The sequence below is a fragment of the Octopus sinensis genome, linkage group LG15 (genome assembly GCF_006345805.1).
Source record: "Octopus sinensis linkage group LG15, ASM634580v1, whole genome shotgun sequence".
In the NCBI taxonomy this organism is placed as follows: domain Eukaryota; kingdom Metazoa; phylum Mollusca; class Cephalopoda; order Octopoda; family Octopodidae; genus Octopus; species Octopus sinensis.
Window position 1 is genome coordinate 33,800,759 of NC_043011.1, and position 22,326 is coordinate 33,823,084.

The 22,326-nt window shown below is 39.9% G+C and overlaps 1 protein-coding gene across 13 annotated transcripts in view; it reads right to left on the reverse strand.

The window, feature by feature from the left end:
• LOC115219624 (intersectin-1) overlaps window positions 1-22,326 on the reverse strand; it is a 424,167-nt gene that overhangs the window by 64,148 nt on the left and 337,693 nt on the right. For all 13 annotated transcript variants that reach the window (XM_036509616.1, XM_036509621.1, XM_036509620.1 and 10 more), the window contains 2 exons: window positions 21,297-21,403; window positions 13,820-13,892 (listed from right to left, as the gene is read on the reverse strand). In XM_036509616.1, the coding sequence (XP_036365509.1) occupies window positions 13,820-13,892; window positions 21,297-21,403 (180 nt within the window). The remainder of the gene's footprint in view (window positions 1-13,819; window positions 13,893-21,296; window positions 21,404-22,326) is intronic.

Sequence of the window (22,326 nt, forward strand, 5' to 3'; positions counted from 1 at the left end):
TGCAATTCACCAGAGAGGGGAAGGAGTCCACATCGCCTTGTCCAGATCAACCAGAGCCCTCTGACAGGACCCTTCTCTTTGCTAAGTGAAGTGTGGAGGATAATCCTCATTGCAAGACCTCTGACATAACAGAGCAAGTTGATGTCAGTCCCAGAACAGCTGTCAGGTATCTCCACAAACTTGGTTACTATGGCAGAGCAGGAAGAAGGAAGCCACATCTTTGACCAGCGAAGAAAAGATTAGGCCAGTGAGATGGTGGAGAGGCCATTAGCATTTTGGGACACTGTCATATTCTCTGATGAGTCCAGATTTGCTGTACTTCTTAACAGTGGTTGAGTGTGGGACTGGAGACTCTGTGATCAAGAATTTGATGTAAAAAAGATTGCAACCAGCAATGAAACACAGCAGCTATTTTGTGATGGTCTGGGGAACAATTTGGAGCAATGGTTGATCAGAGCTGGTGGAGTGTGAGGGTAAGATAAACTCAAATAAATATGTGTCCATATTGCAGAAAGGACTCCTTCCAAACTTCCCCAGTGGGAAAGGGATGACTCAAAGTTTGCTGGAGTAACTCATGTTATCAGTTTATCCTCAAATTGGAGACCTTGCAACACAGTGTAGGTTCCACTTAATTTAGCCAAGAGCCAACTAATGGTGGCCCCTAGGTTACCCTAAGTATCAAACTTAAAACAAATTTGTATTGGGATTAAAGCAGCGCCCCAGTATGGCTGCAGTCCAATGATTGGAATAAGTACAAGATAAAAGACTTCATCATGGCACAGGTCCTTTTACACTGGTCAGATTGATGTAGGGGTGCCTGATCACTTGCAGGTTAATGTCTACTGAAGAAATATGGCTAAGTATTGGCAAAGCAGGAAATGGTGTAAAAGTACTCCATTAGACGTTTTTGTTATGGTGAACAAACTGAATGTGCTAGTGAATATAGAGTCAAGTTTTTATTTTACATCTTTTTAGTGACTAGTAATGCAAATGGTAACTGATGTCTTATTCCATATACCTTGACATAATACTGCAGCAGTAACGACAATCATAAAAGCTCAGAGCTTATGTCAACCTGCAGACATATGCCAAAGTTATTGCTCATTGATTTCAAGGCAAAAATAAACGTATGTTGCCTCATGGTTAGGATATTTCACTCACCAGCACAAGATTATGGTTTTGAATGCTGAATTCATGATGCATTGTATTCTTGAGCAAAACACTTCATTCCACGTTGCTCCAGTCCACTCAGTTGTAAATGAGTAACTCTGCAATGAACTAGTATTCGCTTGAGGGGAAATGTTGTGATTTCAGTCACTTATATACAATGGAAACCATAACCTGGCCTATGAGACCTAGGACTTGAGGCAGTAATGAAGAAAAGTTACCTCTGATGTTTGATGAAAAGGATGTGAACTCGACTAAATAATCAATGAAAGACATCTGATACTTTTAAAATATCGTAACTATCATTTTGTTCTTTTGCACACACACTCAGAAGAATATGAGCAACAGGATGAACCAGTTTGAGCTGAATCTTCAAAATCATTCAAGTAACAGGACACATCCCAGTTCCTGAGTATAGAGATTAGTTGGATAAAAAAATCTGATCAATGGTAACCCATAATCTTGTGAAGTATCTTGGTACCAAAGGAGTTCAGGTGATCCCAGACAGTGTTAGTTGACTGCATACCACATGGCCACAGTGGATAAGGAAATATCTCGTGGAAATGCAGACTGACTGGGACAGAGCTCTGAGGGTTTATCAGGACAACACAAGCAAATACAAACAAATGATGGATGCAGCAATGCCCTGCAATGGCATATGTCCCCATACCTGATCTGACATACAAACACTGACGAGCATGGTTAACTGTAAAATCCATAGCACGAAAGCTCTAGATACGAGGATAAAAACCTGTTTATGCACATGCAATTTTTATATATATGTATGTACCTTCTTTCTAGAAATCTACAAAAAAAAAAAAAACTAAAAGAAAATATTCTTGATAAAAGATGAAGAACAAAAGAGAAACTATAGTCAAGATGATAATGACATTGTTTTAAATAAGATGAAAATAGAACAGAGAGAAAGGAGAGGAATGGAAGGTGGAGAAGGACTAAGAGGCGACATTTCAATATTTCTAAACGTGGGAGAGAGTGGTGGGAAGAGAAGTAACTGATCAGAGCACTAGACTTGGTTCTTGTTCTTCAAATTGTTTTGTGAAACTTTAATCATCTTAATGGATTATCTTGGTTGAACAAATTAAAACCGCTTCATTAAAACCGTCTTTGCCACAATCTAATAATAATACACCAGAATTGGATTAGAATAGCAAATTATGATAAGATGAGCAAGTGTCTTTGTCTCTGGCTGCTGCTGGTGCTGTTGTCTAAGCTACAAGTCAATATATATGAAAAGCATTCCAGCTGTGACCTTCTCATCTTTGTAAGGGGGATATAGGACAACATTATCTTCAAAAACAGGATATGATTTAAAAGAGATTTGGTTGCTATTTCTAGCAATTTGAGCGACCACATGGATCTCTCAATGCTTCACAGTTAGTGTTTACTGCTATGTCATCCCTGACTGAGCAAACCTTAAAATCAAGGGTATTCCAACCATGAACATCCCATCTATTTAAACAATAGACAGGACTCACTACATTACTGAATGTGTCCTTTTTTTTAAGCTAAGATGACAAGATGTGATTTGAGAGACATTTGGCTGCTTTTTCTAGCAGATTGTATAATTATGTTGTATAATAATTAGCTTGTTGTCGTCATCATTGTTGTTGTTGTTGTTGTTGGTGGTGGTGGTGATGGTGGTGGCGGCAGCAGTGGTGGTAGTAATACTATTATTGTCAGTGTTCTCATAGTTGTTGCTGTTGTAGCTGTTGACAGTGTTATTGTTACTGTTGTTGTTGTTGTTGTTAAGGATGTCGTTGTTGCTGTTCGTGAGTTTGGTGTTGTTACTGTTGTTGTTGATGCTGTTGTGGATGCTGTTATTCTTATTGTTGTTGTTGTTGCTGTTCTTATCAATGTTTACGATGACGGTGTTGGTGTTGTCGACAGAAGCATTCATCATAGAGCTGTTGTGGTATTTGGCCGTGTAGGTGGTGGTGGTGGTGGTAGTGGTGGTGGTGGTGGTAGTGGTGGTGGTGGTGGTAGTGGCGGTGGCAGTTGCCATAGAAGTGGTGGTGGCGGTGGCAGTTGCCATAGAAGTGGTGGTGGAAGTGGTGGTGGTGCTGGTGCCAGTAGTGGTGGGGATGATGTCGGTATTGCTGATGGTGGTAGTGGTGCCGATGGTGGCAGTGGTAGTGATGCTGGTTGTTGTTGTTGTTGTTATTATTGGTGGTGGTAGTGGCGGTGGTGGTGATACTGCTGATGATGGTAGTGCTGCTGGTGCTGGCGACAGTGGATGTTCTAAAAATTTCATCTTCTCCATAATGATACTCAGTGGTATTTTTGTGATGGATGTAAAATAAACTCTGTTCTGTCTGGTACAATAAACTTGACATTTCACTGACAATAGCAGTGAACATGCAGGTGAGGGATGAGGAGGAATAAGGAGAGGAGGAGGAGGAGGAGGAATATCGATGCAAGGAGTGAGAGGGTGAGAGGTGAGTGAGAAAATAGAAGGAAGAATATTGGATAAATGTGGTTTTGTTTCTGGTAATTGTAAAACAGCAGGAAGAGAGACAAACAGACAGACAGAAACATAACTAGACATATGTATAGTTGGATACAAAGGTAGAAAAATGGATGGATGGATGGATCGATGGATGGAGAGAGAGAGAGAGTGAGAGACAGACAGACAGACAGACAGACAGACAGACAGACATTTACATAGGTAGAGATAGACAGATGGTTAGACATATGCATAGTTGGACACAAAGGTAGAAAAATGGATGGATGAATGGATAGGTAGAGGGGTAGTTAAATAGAAAGAAAGATAGAATGAAAGAAAGAAAGGAAATAAGAAAGGAAGAAAGGAAATAAGAAAGAAAGAAAGGAAATAAGAAAGGAAAAAGGTAGACAAATAGATTGGTGGATAAATAAAGACACGCAGACAAGACAGAACTGATAAGCAGATAGATTGATAGATAGATCTATAAATGAACAGATAAACATATAAACAGACAAATGGACATACAGACAGACAGGCAGACAGACAGGCAGACAGACAGACAGGCAGACAGACAGACAGACAGATAGATAGATAGATAGATAGATAGGGAGATAGGGAGAGAAAGAGAGAGATGGATGGATGGAAAGGTAGATAGATAGATAGATAGATAGATAGATAGATAGATAGATAGATAGATAGATAGATAGATAGATAGATAGATGGATAGATAGACAGATAGAGAGATAGATAGAGAGATAGGGAGAAAAAGAGAGAGAGATGGATGGATGGATAGATAGATAGATAGATAGATAGATAGGTAGATGGATAGACAGAGAGATAGATAGATAGATAGATAGATAGATAGATAGATAGATAGATAGATAGATAGATAGATAGATAGATAGATAGATAGACAGATAGAGAGATAGATAGACAGACAGATAGATAGATATGTTTCTTTATTAGCCACACAGGGCTGCACACAGATGGGACAGATTACAAAGTAGAGCTTTTCTTTTTGGGGAGAAAAAAAAAAGTGGGGTACATTTTCGATCAAAAGGGATCATAAAAGGGAAAGAAAAAAAAGGATGAGAGATTGATCAGAGAGGAAAGTGTTTGTCTCCAATCCTTTCAGACACGTCCACCAGATACATTCTTTCGCCATAGCCACAAGAATGATGAAAATATCTCTTCCTTCCTGTTTGAAGGAAGGAGGCGTGACAATATTGACGATAGACTCGGCTGATAAACTGACTCGTCCCGCACATGACAGCAGTCATTCAACATAAGCCCACAGGTCGGAAATTGCTGGACACTGCACGAGTGCATGCAGAACGATTTCGTCGCTCTGACCGCATCTCAGGCAGGTCAGCCCCGTGTTTCTTGAGCTGTGTCTTTAGAGCTTATCCCGAATGGGTAGCACTTCTCGGTAGCACTGCCAGGCCAGGGATCTCTGGAAGTTGTCCATGGGCCCTGGTCCGAAAGTCTTCCTGAACAGGCGGGTTAGGTATTCCTTGTCGACGTCCAGGTTCGCCCCGAGCTCGTCGTCGTACCTCCCCTCCACTAATCCCCTATAGAATACTTTGGTTGTGTTGAAGTCACTCAAGGTCGACCCGGAACAGCATAGTTACTTGAGGGCAACGTGACACTCGCGGTGCCATTCGCCCTTCCTCGACCTCTTTTTGATCCACAACTGCAGGTTGGTCATGGAGACGAGTTGCAGGAAAGCATGCCTCACAAACGGCAACCACACTTGTTCACCGTCGTTTACGTAGAGCCTGAGATGTCGCAGTCTCAGCACGTGTCTGCACATCATCAACCACAGCATACCCAGTCCTCCTTTTAACGGGTGTTGACAGCAAATGGATCGCCTGACCATTGGGATGCATCCTTTCCACAAGAAGTGAAAGAGAATGCGTTCTAGTTTGGCAATGGTAGGGTCGAGACAAGGCACGACGGTCAGGTGGTAGTAGATGACGGACATGATGTACATGTCCGCCACCTCCGCCCGACCTTTTAGGGACAGTTTACTCTTGGCCCATTGCCGGGCAAAAGTGACCACCCTACTTGTTATCTCATTCCAGTTCTTCTCCATTTGGAGGTCCGGACCAAACCAGATGCCGAACAACTCGACTGGACCATTGGTCCAGCGTCCCACGACAGAGGCACTGGTGGATGGCATGGGCTTGCTTCTCCAGGTGCCGAGCCACAAGCCCACTGACTTTTCCCGGTTGATTTTCGCTCCTGTCACCGCTTCATGGTCTTTCTGTGTCTCGCCGACCAGCTCGATGTCCTCGTGGCTAGACACTATGACGGTGATGTCATCCGTATATGCAGACACACTCATTCCACATCCCAATTCTCGTGGGATGCTCCTCAGACTCAGAGTTGCCAGCTTCCACAATAATGGCTCGAGAGTCAATACGTAGAGAAGCGAACATGCAACGTCGAAAGGTCTCGATAGATGTCCATTTATGCGAATTACTGAAAGGATACCTCTGTACAAAGCGGCTATCCAGCCGCGGAAGACGGGACCGAAACCAGCCGCTCTGAGGACAGCCTCCAAGTATCGATGGTCTACGCTATCGAAAGCTTTTGATTGATCCAAATTGATCAGGACCCCACCAATGCCAGGTTCCTTAACTACCCTGTCTATGATGTAGCGCATCAGATGGAGGTTGTCATGGATGCTCTGGCCCGGCACGGTTCACGTTTGCGCCTTGTCGACCAGTTTCTCGATGACAAGCGCGAACCTCTTGGCTAACACCTTGGCCAAGATAGATAGATAGATAGACAGACAGACAGACAGACAGACAGACAGATAGATAGATAGATAGATAGAGAGAGAGAGAGACAACCTGATAGCCAATACAATTGACTAACATAGTAAATAGATTGATTGATTGATAGATTATTTCTGATCAAACTTCTGTGATGGTGCCAAGTCTACAATATACTCTGAAGTCAAGGATTCAGTTAAATGATGCCAGCAACATTATGACTTCGCATTTTGTTTTTGCTATAAATGAGTGAGCCATCATGCACATCTGAGAAATTACCATTGCCATCATCACTGCTGCTACCCTCATTGTCTTCATCATCATCATCACCAATGTCATCTTTATCATCACCATCATCATCATCATCATCATCATCACCAATGTCATCTCTATCATCACCATCATCATCATCATCCACATCAAATCTCAGGCTTTGAATCTTTTGTCATTGATGCTGTGTTCGTTTGATCACTGCTGATATCTTGAACATCATCATCATCATCATCATCATGATGTTAACTCTGAAACTTTATAGTTGTATTGTGAATTATGATGGTCCTTGTTATGATCCTCATGGCCACCGTTATCTTCATCATCATCATCATCATCATCATCATCATCACCACCAACATTGTCATCATCATTATCACAATCATCGTGGCTATTGTAGTCATCATCATCATCATGACTATTGTCCTCATCATCAAAACAATCATAGTCATAATCATCATCATCCTCATCACTAATGTCATCATTGTCATCACCATCACCAAAATCACCATCATCACCAATGTTGTTGCTATTGTCGTCCTTATAATCATCATCATCATCATCATCATTAACACCATCATTGTCATCATCATCATCATCATCATCATCATCGACGTCATCATTGATCATTTTTGTCATCATTGTCACTTTTGTCGTCATTATCATCAATCTCACGACCGTTTATTGTTATCACGGCAACAACAGAAACTGAAGATTTGTCGTGATTCTGATCTAATATCCATTATATCCTACAGCACCGACTGCAGGAATATTGATTTTGTTGTCTCACTGTTGTTCTTCTTGCAGTTGTTATTCTGCTATTCTTGTATTTATTGATCTCCTCACCTCAATAGTTTGTTTAATCTTTATATATGACATAAACACACAACTGTGCTGTCTCCAATACATTTAAACACAGAACTGATCAATAACCAAACGAAATGAAATGAACTAACACACATCTTTCATAAAGGTCATTTTCCGCTGAACCACTGTCAAGGCCTTACTTGAACCACAGTGAGGATCTATATTTGAGCAAAGGTGAAGGTCTTTACTTGAGGCAAGGTAAGCGGGGTATTGTTTGAGACAAGATGGGATGGTTGAGGCCAGGTAGGAGGTTTTTACTAGAGGTAAAGTACAAGTTTCTACATGAGCCAAGGTAGGAGCAGTCACTTGAGCCAAGAGATGAAACTCAGACTAGAGGCCAAGTATAAGTCTTTACATGAGCCAAGGTGGGTGCCTTGACTTGAGCTAAAGTAGGTACCACTACATGAGTCAAAGAGGGAGATTTCACTTGAGTCTATACTAGAGATAAAGCAGGAGTCTTTACATGAGCCAGAATAAGAGTTTTAACTCTACATGAGTCAAACTAGGAGCATCAGCATCATCGTCATCATCATCATCATCATCATTGTCATTTAACGTCCACTTTCCATGCTGGCATGGATTGGACTGAGGACTGGCAAGCCAGAAGGCTGTACCAGGCTTCAATCTGATCTGGCAAAGTTTCTACAGCTGGATGCCCTTTGAGAGTGTAGCAGGTGCATTTTACGTGCCACCGGCACAAAGGCCAGTTAGGCAGTACTGGCATTGACCATGCTTGGATGTTTTTTACATGTTACCGGCATTGGAGGCAGTCAGGCAACACTGGCAATGACCATGTTCAAATGGTGCTTTTTACGTGCCACCGGCATGGGACCAGTCAGGCAGCACTGGTATCAACCAGTCAGGTGGTACTGGCATCATCATAAACCAAGGTGGGAGGCTCAACTTGAGCAAAAGTAGGAACCATTGCATGAATCAAGGTGGGAGACTTACTTGAGTTGAAGTGGACACCCTTACTCAAGGCAAAGTGGGACATTCTACTTAAACAAAACTAAGAGCCTCTACATATCGCAAAGTAGGGGTTTCTACTTGAGCGAAAGTGAGAGCCTTCCCTTGCCGCCACACACAAACCACGCTGTGACTTAACCTCCTGAAAATAGCAACCAGATTTTCCTTAAAGGAGACATTTGTTTTCTTAAAGAAAGAGAAATATGGAGAATAGTGTAGTCAGAGACACTATGTCTGGAGGACATATTGAATAAAGTAGTCCTAGACATACTATGACTGGAGAAGACATTGGAAAATATAGTCTAAGACACATTATGTGTGAAGGACACAATGAATAATGGAGTCTTAGATACACTATGTCTGAAGGACACATTAGATAATGTAGTCCAAGATGTATTATGCCAGAGAACAAAATAGGTAATGGTGTCCTAGATACACTATGACAGAAAGGTACATTGAATAATATAATCCTAGATACTCTATACCTGAAGGACACATTAGAATAGTGTAAACTTTAATACACTATGCCAAAGAACACACAAGATAATGTAACCCTAGAAACACTTTGAATGAAAAACACATTAGACAATGTAGTCCTAGATACACTATGCCAGAAGAAATAGTCGATAATGTAGTCCTTGATGTCATCATCATCATTTAACATCCATTTTCCATGCTGGCATGGGTTGGACGTTTTGACTGAGGTCTGGAAAGCCAGCAGCTGCACTAAGCTCCAATCTGATCTGGCAATGTTTCTACAGCTGGATGCCCTTCCTAATGCCAACCACTCCGAGAGTGTAGTGGGTGCTTTTTACATGCCACTGGCACATGAGCCAGTCAGGTGGGCCTGGCATTGATCATATTCAATTAGTGCTTTTTATGTCCCACCGACACGGGAGCCAGTCAAAGGGGCACTGGCATCGGCCATGTTCAGATGGTGCTTTTTACGTGCCACCAGCATGGGAGCCAGTCAGGTGGACCTATATCAGAAAAAGAAATAGGAGTTCAAAATAGAAGACTTTTGATCTTAAGTCTGCTTATTCTGGATTGACCTGGGGCTAAACAACAATAGCAGCAGCAACCAAAAGACTATGCTTTGGTGAATAACAGCATGATGGGAAGCAATGAAGATGTACAATGTTCTGGACTTCATCTAATAAATTTCTTATATCAGACATCCTGTATGGGTCTGTTGGTTTTTTTTTTTGTTTGTTTTGTTTTGTTTTGTTTTGTTTTTTTTTTCTTCTCTCCTTTATCATATTAGTGTCGCTTAGAGAGACCTGCAAATTTATAGTTCTGAATCTTCATGGGTGAATGGTTATTGACAGAGTGGGCAGACAACTGTGAAAAAAAAAACCATTGACCACAGTAGTATATGCAGTCAGAAAATTCTTCATCTAATCTAAGACACCATGGAAAAATGAATGCAGAACAGTAACACCATGCACACATAGCCGTATGCACAGTTACAACAAGAGGAGGAGGAGGAGGAGGTGGTGGTAGTGATGTAGGCGGAGGAGGTGGTGTAAGAGAAAAAAGGAGGAGAAAAATGTGAAGGTGAAGGAGGAGATAGAGAAGGTGAAGAAGAAAATGAAAGAGAAGAGAAGAAAGGTCAATGAAGAAGAAGAAGAAGAGGGGGAAGAAAAGTAAAAGGAGAAGAAAGAGAGGGAAGAGGAGAAAAAGAAGAGGAGAAAAAGAAGAGGAGAAAAAGAAGAGGAGAAAAAGAAGAGGAAGAAGGAGGAGTTAAAGAATTTCAAATACCATCAAGGCTAACTTTCATCCTGTTAGGTTTGATAAACTAAGTACCAGTTGAGCACTGAGGTCAATATAACCAACTACACCCCCTCCCTCAAAATTTCAGGTCTTGTGCCTTTCATTGAAATGATTATTATTATTATTATTATTATTATTATTATTATTATTATTATTATTATTATTAAGGTAGTGGTGTGGCTTAACAGAATTGTCAGTACTTCTTCCAGCATTTTACACTTTGAGTTCCAACTCCACTAAGGTCAATTTTGCCTTTTATCCTTTGAGGTTGATAAAATGAAATACCAGTCATATACTGGAGATGGCCATCAAGATTGCTCCCTTGCCTAAAACTTTTGGTCTTGTGCCAGAATTAGAAAGAATGGATCATTCTTGCCATGTTGTCATGGCGTCTTTTGTATTCAGCACATGCCATTATTATCATCATCAGCTGAATCCATTGTGAAGATTTCCCCACTGTCCTCTTTTGGCCAGGAGGGGGAAGGCAATTTTTATTTGTCTAGTGGCTGTAGTAAAAGAGGTAGTATGGTGGACCAGTTTGAAACTTACTTGTACTTGTACTTGTGGTGACATTCACCCTGGGCGGGTTGAGTCGGCTTCTTCTACTCATGGAAGAAGTTTCGTGGGAATATGTGGATTTCACAAGCGGTCCCCAACAATCCCGCATGTGGAGACATCCTGTTTGCCGCAGATTGTCCGCAGATGCAAGGACAGAACGACCGAGGAGCTGCCGGTTGCCAAAGCAGAAACTCCGAGGATTTTCGCCAGAGCCCCGTCTGCTGGGTTGTGGCCCTAATACCACTCGGTGTCAGACCAATCCGCCTTGGGTGGCCCTACCAGGAACCGAAGTTCCCGACAGCATAGCTCTGACACTACCCGTTGCCAGTGTCCCCACCATGGTGAGGAGGGGATGGATTTTGGGGACCAGTTTGAAAGGGCTAAAGACAACTTTATGTCCATCAACTCTTTCAAGTTTCACTTGAAAAGGAAGGCGAGGGTGGAGAGGGAAGTGTTGCCTTGTAGCAAGTTTGTTGAAAGGTAGGTGAACGTTGGAAGAACAGCCAGTGCGAAAGGACCAATTCTGAGCATGCACCTGTAAACAAAAGGAGAAGGGCTCTTGCCCTGTTGTTCAGGCAACCGTGGTTTTTGCGGGTTTTTCTACGAGGTCCTTAAAGCACCTCCCCTATTGGGAGTTTCAAATTGTTTAATTTTTAATCAATTTTACATATTGTTTACACAGTGTAAAACCCATTGTATTGTCCTGGTTTTGTCTTTTATGTTGTTGTATGTGTTCTAATGTAATTTTATGTAAGCCCTTGTGGCTAATAAATGAATTAATTATAATTATTATTATTATTTATTATTATTATTATTACTATTACTATTATTGTTGTTGTTATTATTATTATTATTATTATTATTATTATTATTATTATTATTATTATTATTATTATTATTATTATTCAGTAGTTTTATTTTTATTGTGTGCTTTCACTTCACTACCAAGTGCAGCTCTGTGTGCTTTGGGTATGTGCTGTGATTTGTTGTGATGCTCTGATGGTTACTGTATTGAAAGTGTTTTGCGTAGGATGTGTGCAGTGCCCAGTAGTGCAATTTTCTGTATGTTATATATATTTGTAAGCCCTGGTGTTTTTGTTATGAATTTGTCTGAATATTTTTTTATCATCATCATCATCGTTTAACGTCCGTTTTCCATGCCAGCATGGGTTGGACGGTTCAACTGGGGTCTGGGAAGCCCGAAGGCTGCGCCAGGCCCAGTCTGATCTGGCAGTATTTCTACAGCTGGATGCCCTTCCTAACGCCAACCATTCTGTGAGTGTAGAGGGTGCTTTTTACGTGCCACCTGGACAGGTGCCAGACGAGGCTGGTGAACGAATATATTTATATATATTTTATCTAGTTTCAGCTCACGAGCTGTGGCCATGCTGGGGCACCGCCAACTATGATACGAATTGTTTCTGTTTTTATTATTATTATTATCATTATTATTATTACTATTATTATTATTATTATTATTATTGTCATTATTATTATTATTATTATTATTATTATTATCATTATTATTATTATTATTATTATTATTATTATTTCATTGTTGTGTGAATGACACTTTGTGCAAGTTGTTTATGCAGAAATAAAACAATCCCAAAAGATCAAGAAAACTACAGAATATAAAATTATGGATCATATACCATGGCCCAAAACCTTATAAGTCAAATCCATTTGAAAGAAGCTCTGTAGGGGCCATTTCTGTTCTTGAAAGGGGGATTTAAACTATCTCTTTGTTTGACAACACCGTCCAACCCTTTAATTGGCTGCCTTTAATGGAGTTCAACTCGTTGCAAGCATTCAGACCAGCACTGCAGTCTACCTTCTTTCCTTCAGTCATGGAACCCCTGGAATGGATCGCAGGCATTGCTGACCATCTGGCTTAGCCATTGGAAATGAACAAATAAACAAATAAATAGATAAGTAAATAAATAGATAAATAAATATATAATGATTATGGTGATTATGATATGATGATGATGATGAAATGAAGACCATGTCACTAATGAGGACACTAATAATGATGATGATGATGATGGTGGTGGTGATGGTGGTTTAGCTGGTGCTGATGGCAATGGTGATGATGATGAACATGATAATGGTGATGGTACTGATGATGATGATGATGACAGCAATGACAATGATGAGGTTGATGATGATCATGGTGGTGTTGATGGTGATGGTGGTGGTGACAATGGCAATGATGTTGATGATGACAGCTAGATGATAACTTTAGATGACGTCATTGATGACAGCGTTGAAAAACAATTAGGATGGTGTCAGTAATGATGACAATGATAATGATTATCACAGGAAAGATGATTGTGATGACGTCAATGATGGTGATAATGATGGGGGGGGATGGTTGCGCTACTGCTGCTGTAGCTGACGATGATGATGACAATGAAGCAGTTAAATGATAACTTATATGATGATGTCACTGATGATAGTGATGATTATAAATAATCATCATTATCATCATCATCATCTTACTGATCATCAGTACTATGATGGTGATGACGAAGATGATGATGATGATGATAATTATGATCAGTTCAGTAATGATGACAATGACAATGATGATGATGATGATGACAACGTCGACGATGACAATGACATCGATGTGCAATAATGATATCAATGGTAATGACATTTATAATGTTGGTGATGACAATGACGACGACAGCCATCATCACCGTGATCACGATGGAGATGACGATGACAACGCCGACGACGATGAGGATGGTGATGATAGCAATGATGATCAAGCTGTTGCAGCTGATGTGCAATAATGATGTCAACGGCGATGGTGGTGATGATAATGATGACGACAACGGTGGTGATGATAATGATGATGATGATGATGACGATGACGACGATGATGATGATGATGATGATGACGACAATGATGATGATGATGATGATGATGATGATGATGGCAACAACAATAATCAATACTAACATTTTCACACAGGATGTCTCCTATTGTTTGAATGGATTTACTCTTCCCACAAGTCTTTCGCACTCTCATTGCACTGTAAAGGAAGAAGAGACAGTTTTGTTTTGTTGTTTTTTTTTTTAATTATTTTTTTTTGTTTTACATGACAACAACAACAATAATTACAACAGCAGTAGCAACAATAACAATAACAACAACAACAATAACAAAACCAGCAGCAAACAAACAACAACAAAATTTCTTTTTTTTTTTTTTCTCGAAAAAGAATAAAATAAAATGAAATATAAATATAAATGGATCAGAAATATTTCAACAATTGAACCAATGAATAAAGAGAAAATTAAAGCAGAAAAGAAAAAAAACCCAAAAAAAACCCATCAATTATCATAGTAAACAAACTTCATGAAGATCACGGGCCCCTGCTTTCATAATTTTACCTATCTTTTGCCAACCCTCATCTCTAAGCATAAAGTTGACCCCCAGCCCCAGCCCCTGCCAACCTTGTATGATAGCCTGACTGTTGTGGTGCCACACACACACACACATAAACACACACAAACGCACACACATGCATGCATACACACACTCATATAAAACAGGCACCTACTACATTCTGTAAAGTGTTTGGCATTAGGAAGGGCTTCCAGGCACAGAAACTTGTCAAGGCACATATTGGAGCCCGACGCAGTCCTTGGGCTTGTTGGATTCTGTCAAACCATCCAACCCATGCCAGCATGGAAGAATGATGATGATGATGATTGAAAAGTAATCTTAACACATAATGAAGCTCAGCATCACCATCACTGCCACCACCACTACCATTATCACCATTATCACAACCATCTCCACTTTTACTACCACTTCCACCACCACCGTCACCATCATCATCATCATCACTACCACAACTGCCAATACCACCACCAACCACCACCACCACTACCACCAACACCACCAAGATGGTTCCATGCAAGAATGGAAAGGTAGATGCCAAAGTGATGATATCAGTTCAGCAACCCTGCATGTAGAACAGATCAGTACTAGCTCTCCTCCTCATCATCATCATCATAGTCGTCATTGTCATTATCATTATCGCTTATCGGTCATACTCTTTTTCTTTTACTTGTTTCAGTCATTTGATTGCGACCATGCTGGAGCACCGCTCTTAGTCGAGCAAATCGACCCCAGAACTTACTCTTTGTAAGCCTAGTACTTATTCTATCGGTCTCTTTTGCCAAACTGCTAAGTTACGGGGATGTAAACACACCAGCATTGATTGTCATGCGATGTTGGGGGGGAGGGACAAACACAGACACACAAACATACACACACACACACACACACATATATATATATACACATATACGACGGGCTTCTTTCAGTTTCCATCTACCAAATCCACTCACAAGGCTTTGGTCGGCCCGAGGCTATAGTAGAAGACACTTGTCCAAGGTGCCACGCAGTAGCACTAAACCCAGAACCATGTGGTTGGTAAGCAAGCTACTTACCACACAGCCACTCCTGCGCCTCATTTTCATCATTACTGACACTGATGTCCCTTTAAGTAGTGGGGTCTACAGAGCTCCCTCTCTTCCTTTCACTCAGAGTCTGGTCCCTACTTTTCCCAAAGCTGTGCTACCTCTCTTCTACAATGGTGCTCTGGGAATGTGACAGGTTGTTATCATCATGACATTATTGCCGTTGTCCTCATCATCATCATCATTATCGTCATCATCAACCTCCCTGTGTTGTCCTTTCTTTTACTTGATAATACCATCATTGCATAACACATTACAATATCACATGACACTATTACATCACCACCACATGACATTCCATTAACACCATCATATTTTACATTCCAACAACATCTTACAACACATTCCACCACCACCACCACCACCACCGCCACAACCACCAGCACCATCATCATCGTTGTCATCATCTTCTTCTTCACCATCATCGTCATCACATGACACATTCCAATTTCTCTTGGATACTTATAATCCAGAGATAATCCATGTTTCAATGAGTTTTCGTGATTCAGAGCACAGATTAGCTCATATTTTACAAAGGTGAAGGAGAGTGGAATTGATAGAAACAGACACAGTGGTCCATAAATAAGTTTATTATTAGGTTGTTTGAGTCTAGTCTTATAATATTTGGGGATAGTATTTCCAGTTATTTTTTTATTTCTCTTGTGTTGTTAAAATACAAGCTAATCATCATCATCATCATCATTATTGTTTAACGTCCGTTTTCCATACTAGCAAGGGTTGGACGGTTTGACCAGTGTCTGGGAAGCCAGGAGGCTGCACCAGGCTCCAGTCTGATCTGGAAGTGTTTCTACAGCTGGATGCCCTTCCTAAAGCCAACCATTCCATGAGTGTAGTGGGTGCTTTTTACATGCCACCGGCATAGGGACCAGAGGAGGCTGGCAACAGCCACGATCGGTTGGTGTTTTTTACGTGCCACTGGCACAGAAGCCAGCCAAAGCGGCGCTGGCATCAGCCACATTCAGATGGTGCTTTTTACATTCCACCGGCACGAGTGTCACAACTACAATTTCCATTTGATTTTTATTTTGATGTTGATGTACTTGACTCAATAGGTCTCCTCAAGCACAGCAGGTTACCCCATGATCCAAGGTAAGCACAGCAAACCATCCTACAATCCAAGGTACTTTGAATGGACTGGGGCTGGTTGTGTGAAGCTGATGTCCTTTCTACTAAAAGTACAAGGCCTGAAATTTTGTGGAAGGAGACTAATTGATTGCATCGACTCCAGTGTTTCAACTGGTATTTAATTTATTGACCCCAAAAGGATGAAAGGCAAAGTCAACCTCGGCGGAATTAGAACTCAGAATAGCGACAGATGAAATACTGCCAAGCATTTTGCATAGCATGCTAACAATTCTGCCAGATCACTACATTTTTAATAATAATAATAATTCTTTCTACTAAAGGCACAAGGCCTGAAATTTTCTGTGGAGAAAGGGCAGTGAGGACTAGTCAATTACATCAATCCCAGTGTTTCACTGGTACTTAAATTTATCAACCCTGAAAGGATGAAAAGCAAAATTGACCTTGGTGGAATTTGAACTCAGAATTTAGCAATGGGCAAATAATTTCAGATTTTGGCACAAGGCCAGTATTTTCAGGGGAGGGGCTAAGTCAATAACATCAATCCCAGTACTCCACTGGTAGTTATTTTATTGACCCCAAAAGGATGAAAGGCAAAGCTGACCTCGGCAGAATTTGAACTCAGAATGTTTACACAGGTGAGATATTACTAAGCATTTTGCCCGGCATGCTAACATATCTGCCAGCTTGCTGCCTTAGTAATAATAATCCTTTCTACTATAGGCACAAGGTCTGAATTTTAGTGTGAGGGGTTAAGTTGATTACATTGACCCCAGTGTTCAACTGGTACTTATTTTATCAAACCTGAAAGGATGAAAGGCAAAGTCGACCTCGGTGGAATTTGAACTCAGAATGTAAAGTTAGAAGTAATGCAGTTAAGCATTTGGCACAAGGCCAGCAACAACAATAAACAGTAACAATTTAAATGAAACCAATTACAGCGTGGAAGGTGTTTATAAGCCATTTAAGAAACACACAAAAACCTTTAGATCCACTTCAGCATTTAAATTTAGAGACTGCGACCTGTTCACTGACAAAATTCCGTGTTGACATGCAGCATGGAATTTTGTCAGTGAACAGGTCGCGGTCTCAAAGCGATGAAAATATTTTGGCAAATTAAATCTAAATGTTGAAATGAATCTAACGGTTTTTGTGTGTTTCTTAAATGGCTTATAAACACTTTCCCCGTTGCAATTGTTTCCATTCCAGCACACGATCTCAAATCAGGTCACTTGCTATGCAAGTACATCTCCATAATAATTTAAATGAATGCAATGTCAAATAAAGGTGTTTGTCCTTTAAAAAGAAAAATCTTCATGACATCTTTGTTGTCCATTTGAACTCATGACATGCTGATATGTAGTTCAGAACCTTAACCACTCAGCCATTCCACTATAAAATTATAATTCGCTGTTGAAGTCCACAATGAGGAGAGATACAGATATAATAGTTAGTAAAGCCATGAACATCAGCTTAGAACCTTCTAGTATTAGAGATGTCCACAGGGGAACTCAAACACAAGTTTTAACAAAACATTTGCTAATTTAACAATGCTCCTAATGCTTATAGCAATATCATAAAGTAGCCAAACCAATGAGGGAGCCTCAATGTGATTCTTCAATATACTAGCAGTCAAATCTTCCTCAAATCACACCCTACTGCCTGAGAAAAAAGAAAAAAACATTGAAAATTGAGAATAATTTTGTTTAAACATGGATTTCTTTAACTTCACTTTTTTCCTTTTTTCATTTTACTTAATTCAGTCATTGGACAACGGCCATGCTGGAGCATGCTTTAAAGGGTTTTTGTTGTACAACTTGACCCCAGTGCTGTATTTTTAAAGTCTGATACTTATTGTATTGGTCTGTTATGACAAACTAATTACGTTATGAGGACATAAACAAACCAACACTAGTCAAACAATGATAAAGGACAAACATAAAGACATACATATACACACACACACATACATACATACATTCATACATACATACAAATATCATCATTATCATCTTTAAATAAATTTGAGTGATGTTTCTCTGTCCATTACATTTTTATGCCCGTTAACTCCTCCTAGACCATTGGTGCAAGGACAACGTAACTCAAACCAGTAACTCCCCTAATCCCAGGGAATGTCTATTTTTTTAAGGGTTGCTTAACTGGGGCTCCACTGACCCCCCCCCCCTATTTTTACTGCATTTTAAACTAAAAGCATCGCATTGGCATCTAAATTGGAGCAATGGCATTGAGATTTACACCATGAACTTCCAGGGAGTATCATAAGGAGGTTCAATTTCTAAAGGGCCACTTAAATGGGGCCCCACTCACCCCCTCACCTATTATTTTTACTGCATCTACCTCTAACCCTAACCCTACGCTTATTAATTAAACTATGATCAGCATCAGTGCTTAGCACATTTGCAGAAATAAGTTTGGGCATTCTAAATACCTTCACGTACATTCAAATCAAGATAAAGATTTATAACAGGTACGTTTCAGGTGTGGTAGTGTGGATATTTATGAAACTTATGTCTAGGGGGAAAGCTAATTTTCCTGTTCCGGTTACAGTATTCCCCTAAAAATTTGTAATAGAAGATAGAATGAGACTGAGATGAAATGGATCCTATGCATTTTATCTCAATTTCATTGTTGTTGCTTTTAAGCCCTAGGTCAGAACAGGTGGCACAGAACTACCTTCAAAAGCTTTCCAGGCACAACTATCTTGTCTTCTTCGGGGTATGTAGCACTAGTCCACACTGTGGTCTACACCAAAATCTTGGTGGACCACAACTAGTTTCATAAGACCAAAGTTGCAATTTTTTTTTTTTTGACAGACTAAAATCTAAATCAATTAAAAGTATACCATGAGTTGGCATTATGCATCTTCTTCTTGGTCCTTTCTATGCATAGCAGGCAGATGCCATTTGCATCATTCTCTATGATGGCCTTGAACTTAGCCCTGGCTCCTTTGCACACTCTGATCCTTTCCCTTTGGCTGCAGCCACACAATTCTTGTTGTCCGTCATCATTGTCTTAATGTCCACTTATTCACGCAGAATTCATCGAGGTAGATTTTCCATGGCCGGATGCTCTTCCTGTCACCAACCCTCACCTGTTTTGAAGTGAGGTAATATTTTCCCATGGCTGAACATTGGAAATAAATGACATTGCTCACATCATGCTTATTCTCATTTACAATTATAACAGTTACAATCCTTTAAAGCTATCAAGCAATGTCAAGATAAGGATTCACAAACACACATATTTATGTATTAATGTGTGTGTATATAGATATATATATATATATATATATATATATTTTTTTTTTTTGTAGTTTCAGCTCATAGCTGTGGCCATGCTGATACACCGCCGTTTTGCTACACTGTTATTACTGAGAGCCTCCTCTACTATGTGGCACTTGGTGAAGAATGGAGTTTGATGTAGCTACCCTCATTTGCACCTCTTTAAATTTAAATAACCATGTTCCCTAACCAGCAAAATTCACTGCAAAAAAGTATTTTCTGCAGATTTATTTCCAGTATTTTGGCTCGCCAAAACAAAGATTTTTGAATTATAACCCCTGTAAAAAAACTTCATCCTATATTAGTAGTAGATTTATTACTATTCGCTATAGGGACTGGTAACCACTATAAGCTGTGGTGGAGAACAGTTCACACGTGTGCTGAGGCTGACCAAAAGATTTTATATTTAGATATATCTGGGGTACTTATATGTACTCATGACTCTTGCTTTGGCTTTTTTCCATGGGCGCATGTAGGTATTACATTTATTTCTATTCATATTTTCTACTGAAGAGGAAAAAATCTATTATGAGATTAAATCCAAAATTGATTCAATATAGAAATAACAAACTTTTTTTTTAAATTCTGTTGGCTAGCTTTCCTCGATTTCAGCACAATGTACTTCTGTAGTGGGTATAATAATACGTGGAAATTGATGATTTAAAAGTCTGTTATCAGCATATTGGCATAGAAATAATCTTCTTTTGCCCTTGTTTATAAGTTGTTTATAATTTTAACCTTTAAAGGTATTTTAATATGCTGCCACTATATTAGTAGTATATATATATATACATATATGTATGTATATGTATATTGTTCTGGCATGGTTTTGGCAGTAGGATGTTCTTCGTAATACCAACCACTTTACAGAATTGACTGGATGGTTTTTTACATGGTTGGCATTAGGAAGGGCATCCAGCCATGAAACCAGGTTAAAGCAGACCTCACCAGTTCTGGTGTCACTCTGTAAAATAGTTGGTGTTAAAAAGAGCATCCAGCCTTAAAAGACCATACCGAAATAGACAGTGGAGGTTGACGCAATCCTCCGGCTTACCAGCTTTAGTCAAACCATCTGACCCATACCAGCAAGAAGGCAGATGTTAAATGATGATGATGATGATGATGACAATATGTATGCATGCACACACATGGACGTACATACATGGAAAGTTTCTTTTAGTCTCCATTTGCCAATTCCACACACAAAGCCCCAGGTGTCACACAGTGAGACTTGAACCCAAAACTATATAGTTGGGAAGCAAACTCCTTAACCATACAGCTCTAACTGACGAATGATTATTTTCTTAATTCAAAATATTTATTTCATTACCAAACCTCATAATGTTATTAAAAGCAAACTTATATTTGACAGTTCCTGAAGTTTTCCTTGTAGATTTTATAGGAATACTTTTTCTAAAAAGTCCCTCCTAATTTTAAGACGATGGAGAGTGATTTGAGGGAGATTTGGCTGCTGTTTTTTGCAGGTTGAGCAACCACACAGAAGCTAATAATAAAGTAAAGTTAGTATTAAGTACTTACGTTACTAGTTTGGTGTTACAAATGATCAACTCCTGCCAATTTACAAACAATATTTTATCTTCCTCATCACTAAGGACACCATTTTCTTTAAGTGGTTGACGAAAGACCTGAAACAGCACAAAAAAGAAAGCATAATTAACTATTAATAGAAAATCATCATCATCATCATCATCATCATCATCATCATCATCATCATCACCAACATCATTCTAATGTTCACCTTCCTATGCTTGCATTGGTTGGGCACGGTTTGTGGAGTCAAATTTTTTTCAAGTCAGATGCCTTTCCTGCTGCCAACCTTTACCTGTTTTGAAGCAAGGCCAGACATGCTCTCACAGAATACTGGAAACAAATTACACTGCTTGTATAACAGTCGCACTCATTTACAACAATTGCAGAATGTCAAGACAAGGAGACACCAACTACACACAGTGTGTGTATGTTTGTGTCTCCTCTCCCACACGCACATATATTTCAGTTTCTGTCAACCAAATCCATTCACAAGGTTTTGGTCAGCCTGGGGCTTTAGTAGAAAACACTTGCCCAAAGTGCCACTTGAAACCATGTGGTTGGGAAGCAAGCTTCTTAACCACAGAGCTACACCTGTGCCTACAAGCAATTTGATACAATGTGACAAACTGCAAAATACATTGGTTTTTCTTAGTTTGATCCTTGAAAGCTTGCGGAAGTAAAAAGATTGTGGGAAGGGGAAAAGAGGAGACATTTTTGACATTCAGTGGTTAAGATTAACTCATGAGCCAGAGGTAATGTTCAATGATGTTAGATGGGATTATGGACATGGAGGTGGCATTTTCTGGTTGTGATGGGATCAAGGATATAAGGGTGATATTTTGTGGTTGTGATGGGGCCAGTGACACGGAAGGGACATTTTGAGGTTGTGAACGGGATTAGGGACATAGAGGTGATATTTTGTGGTTGTGATGGGACCAGTGACATGGAGGGACCATTTTGAGGTTCTGAACGGGATCAGGAACATAGAGGTGATATTTTATGGTTGTGATGGGACCAA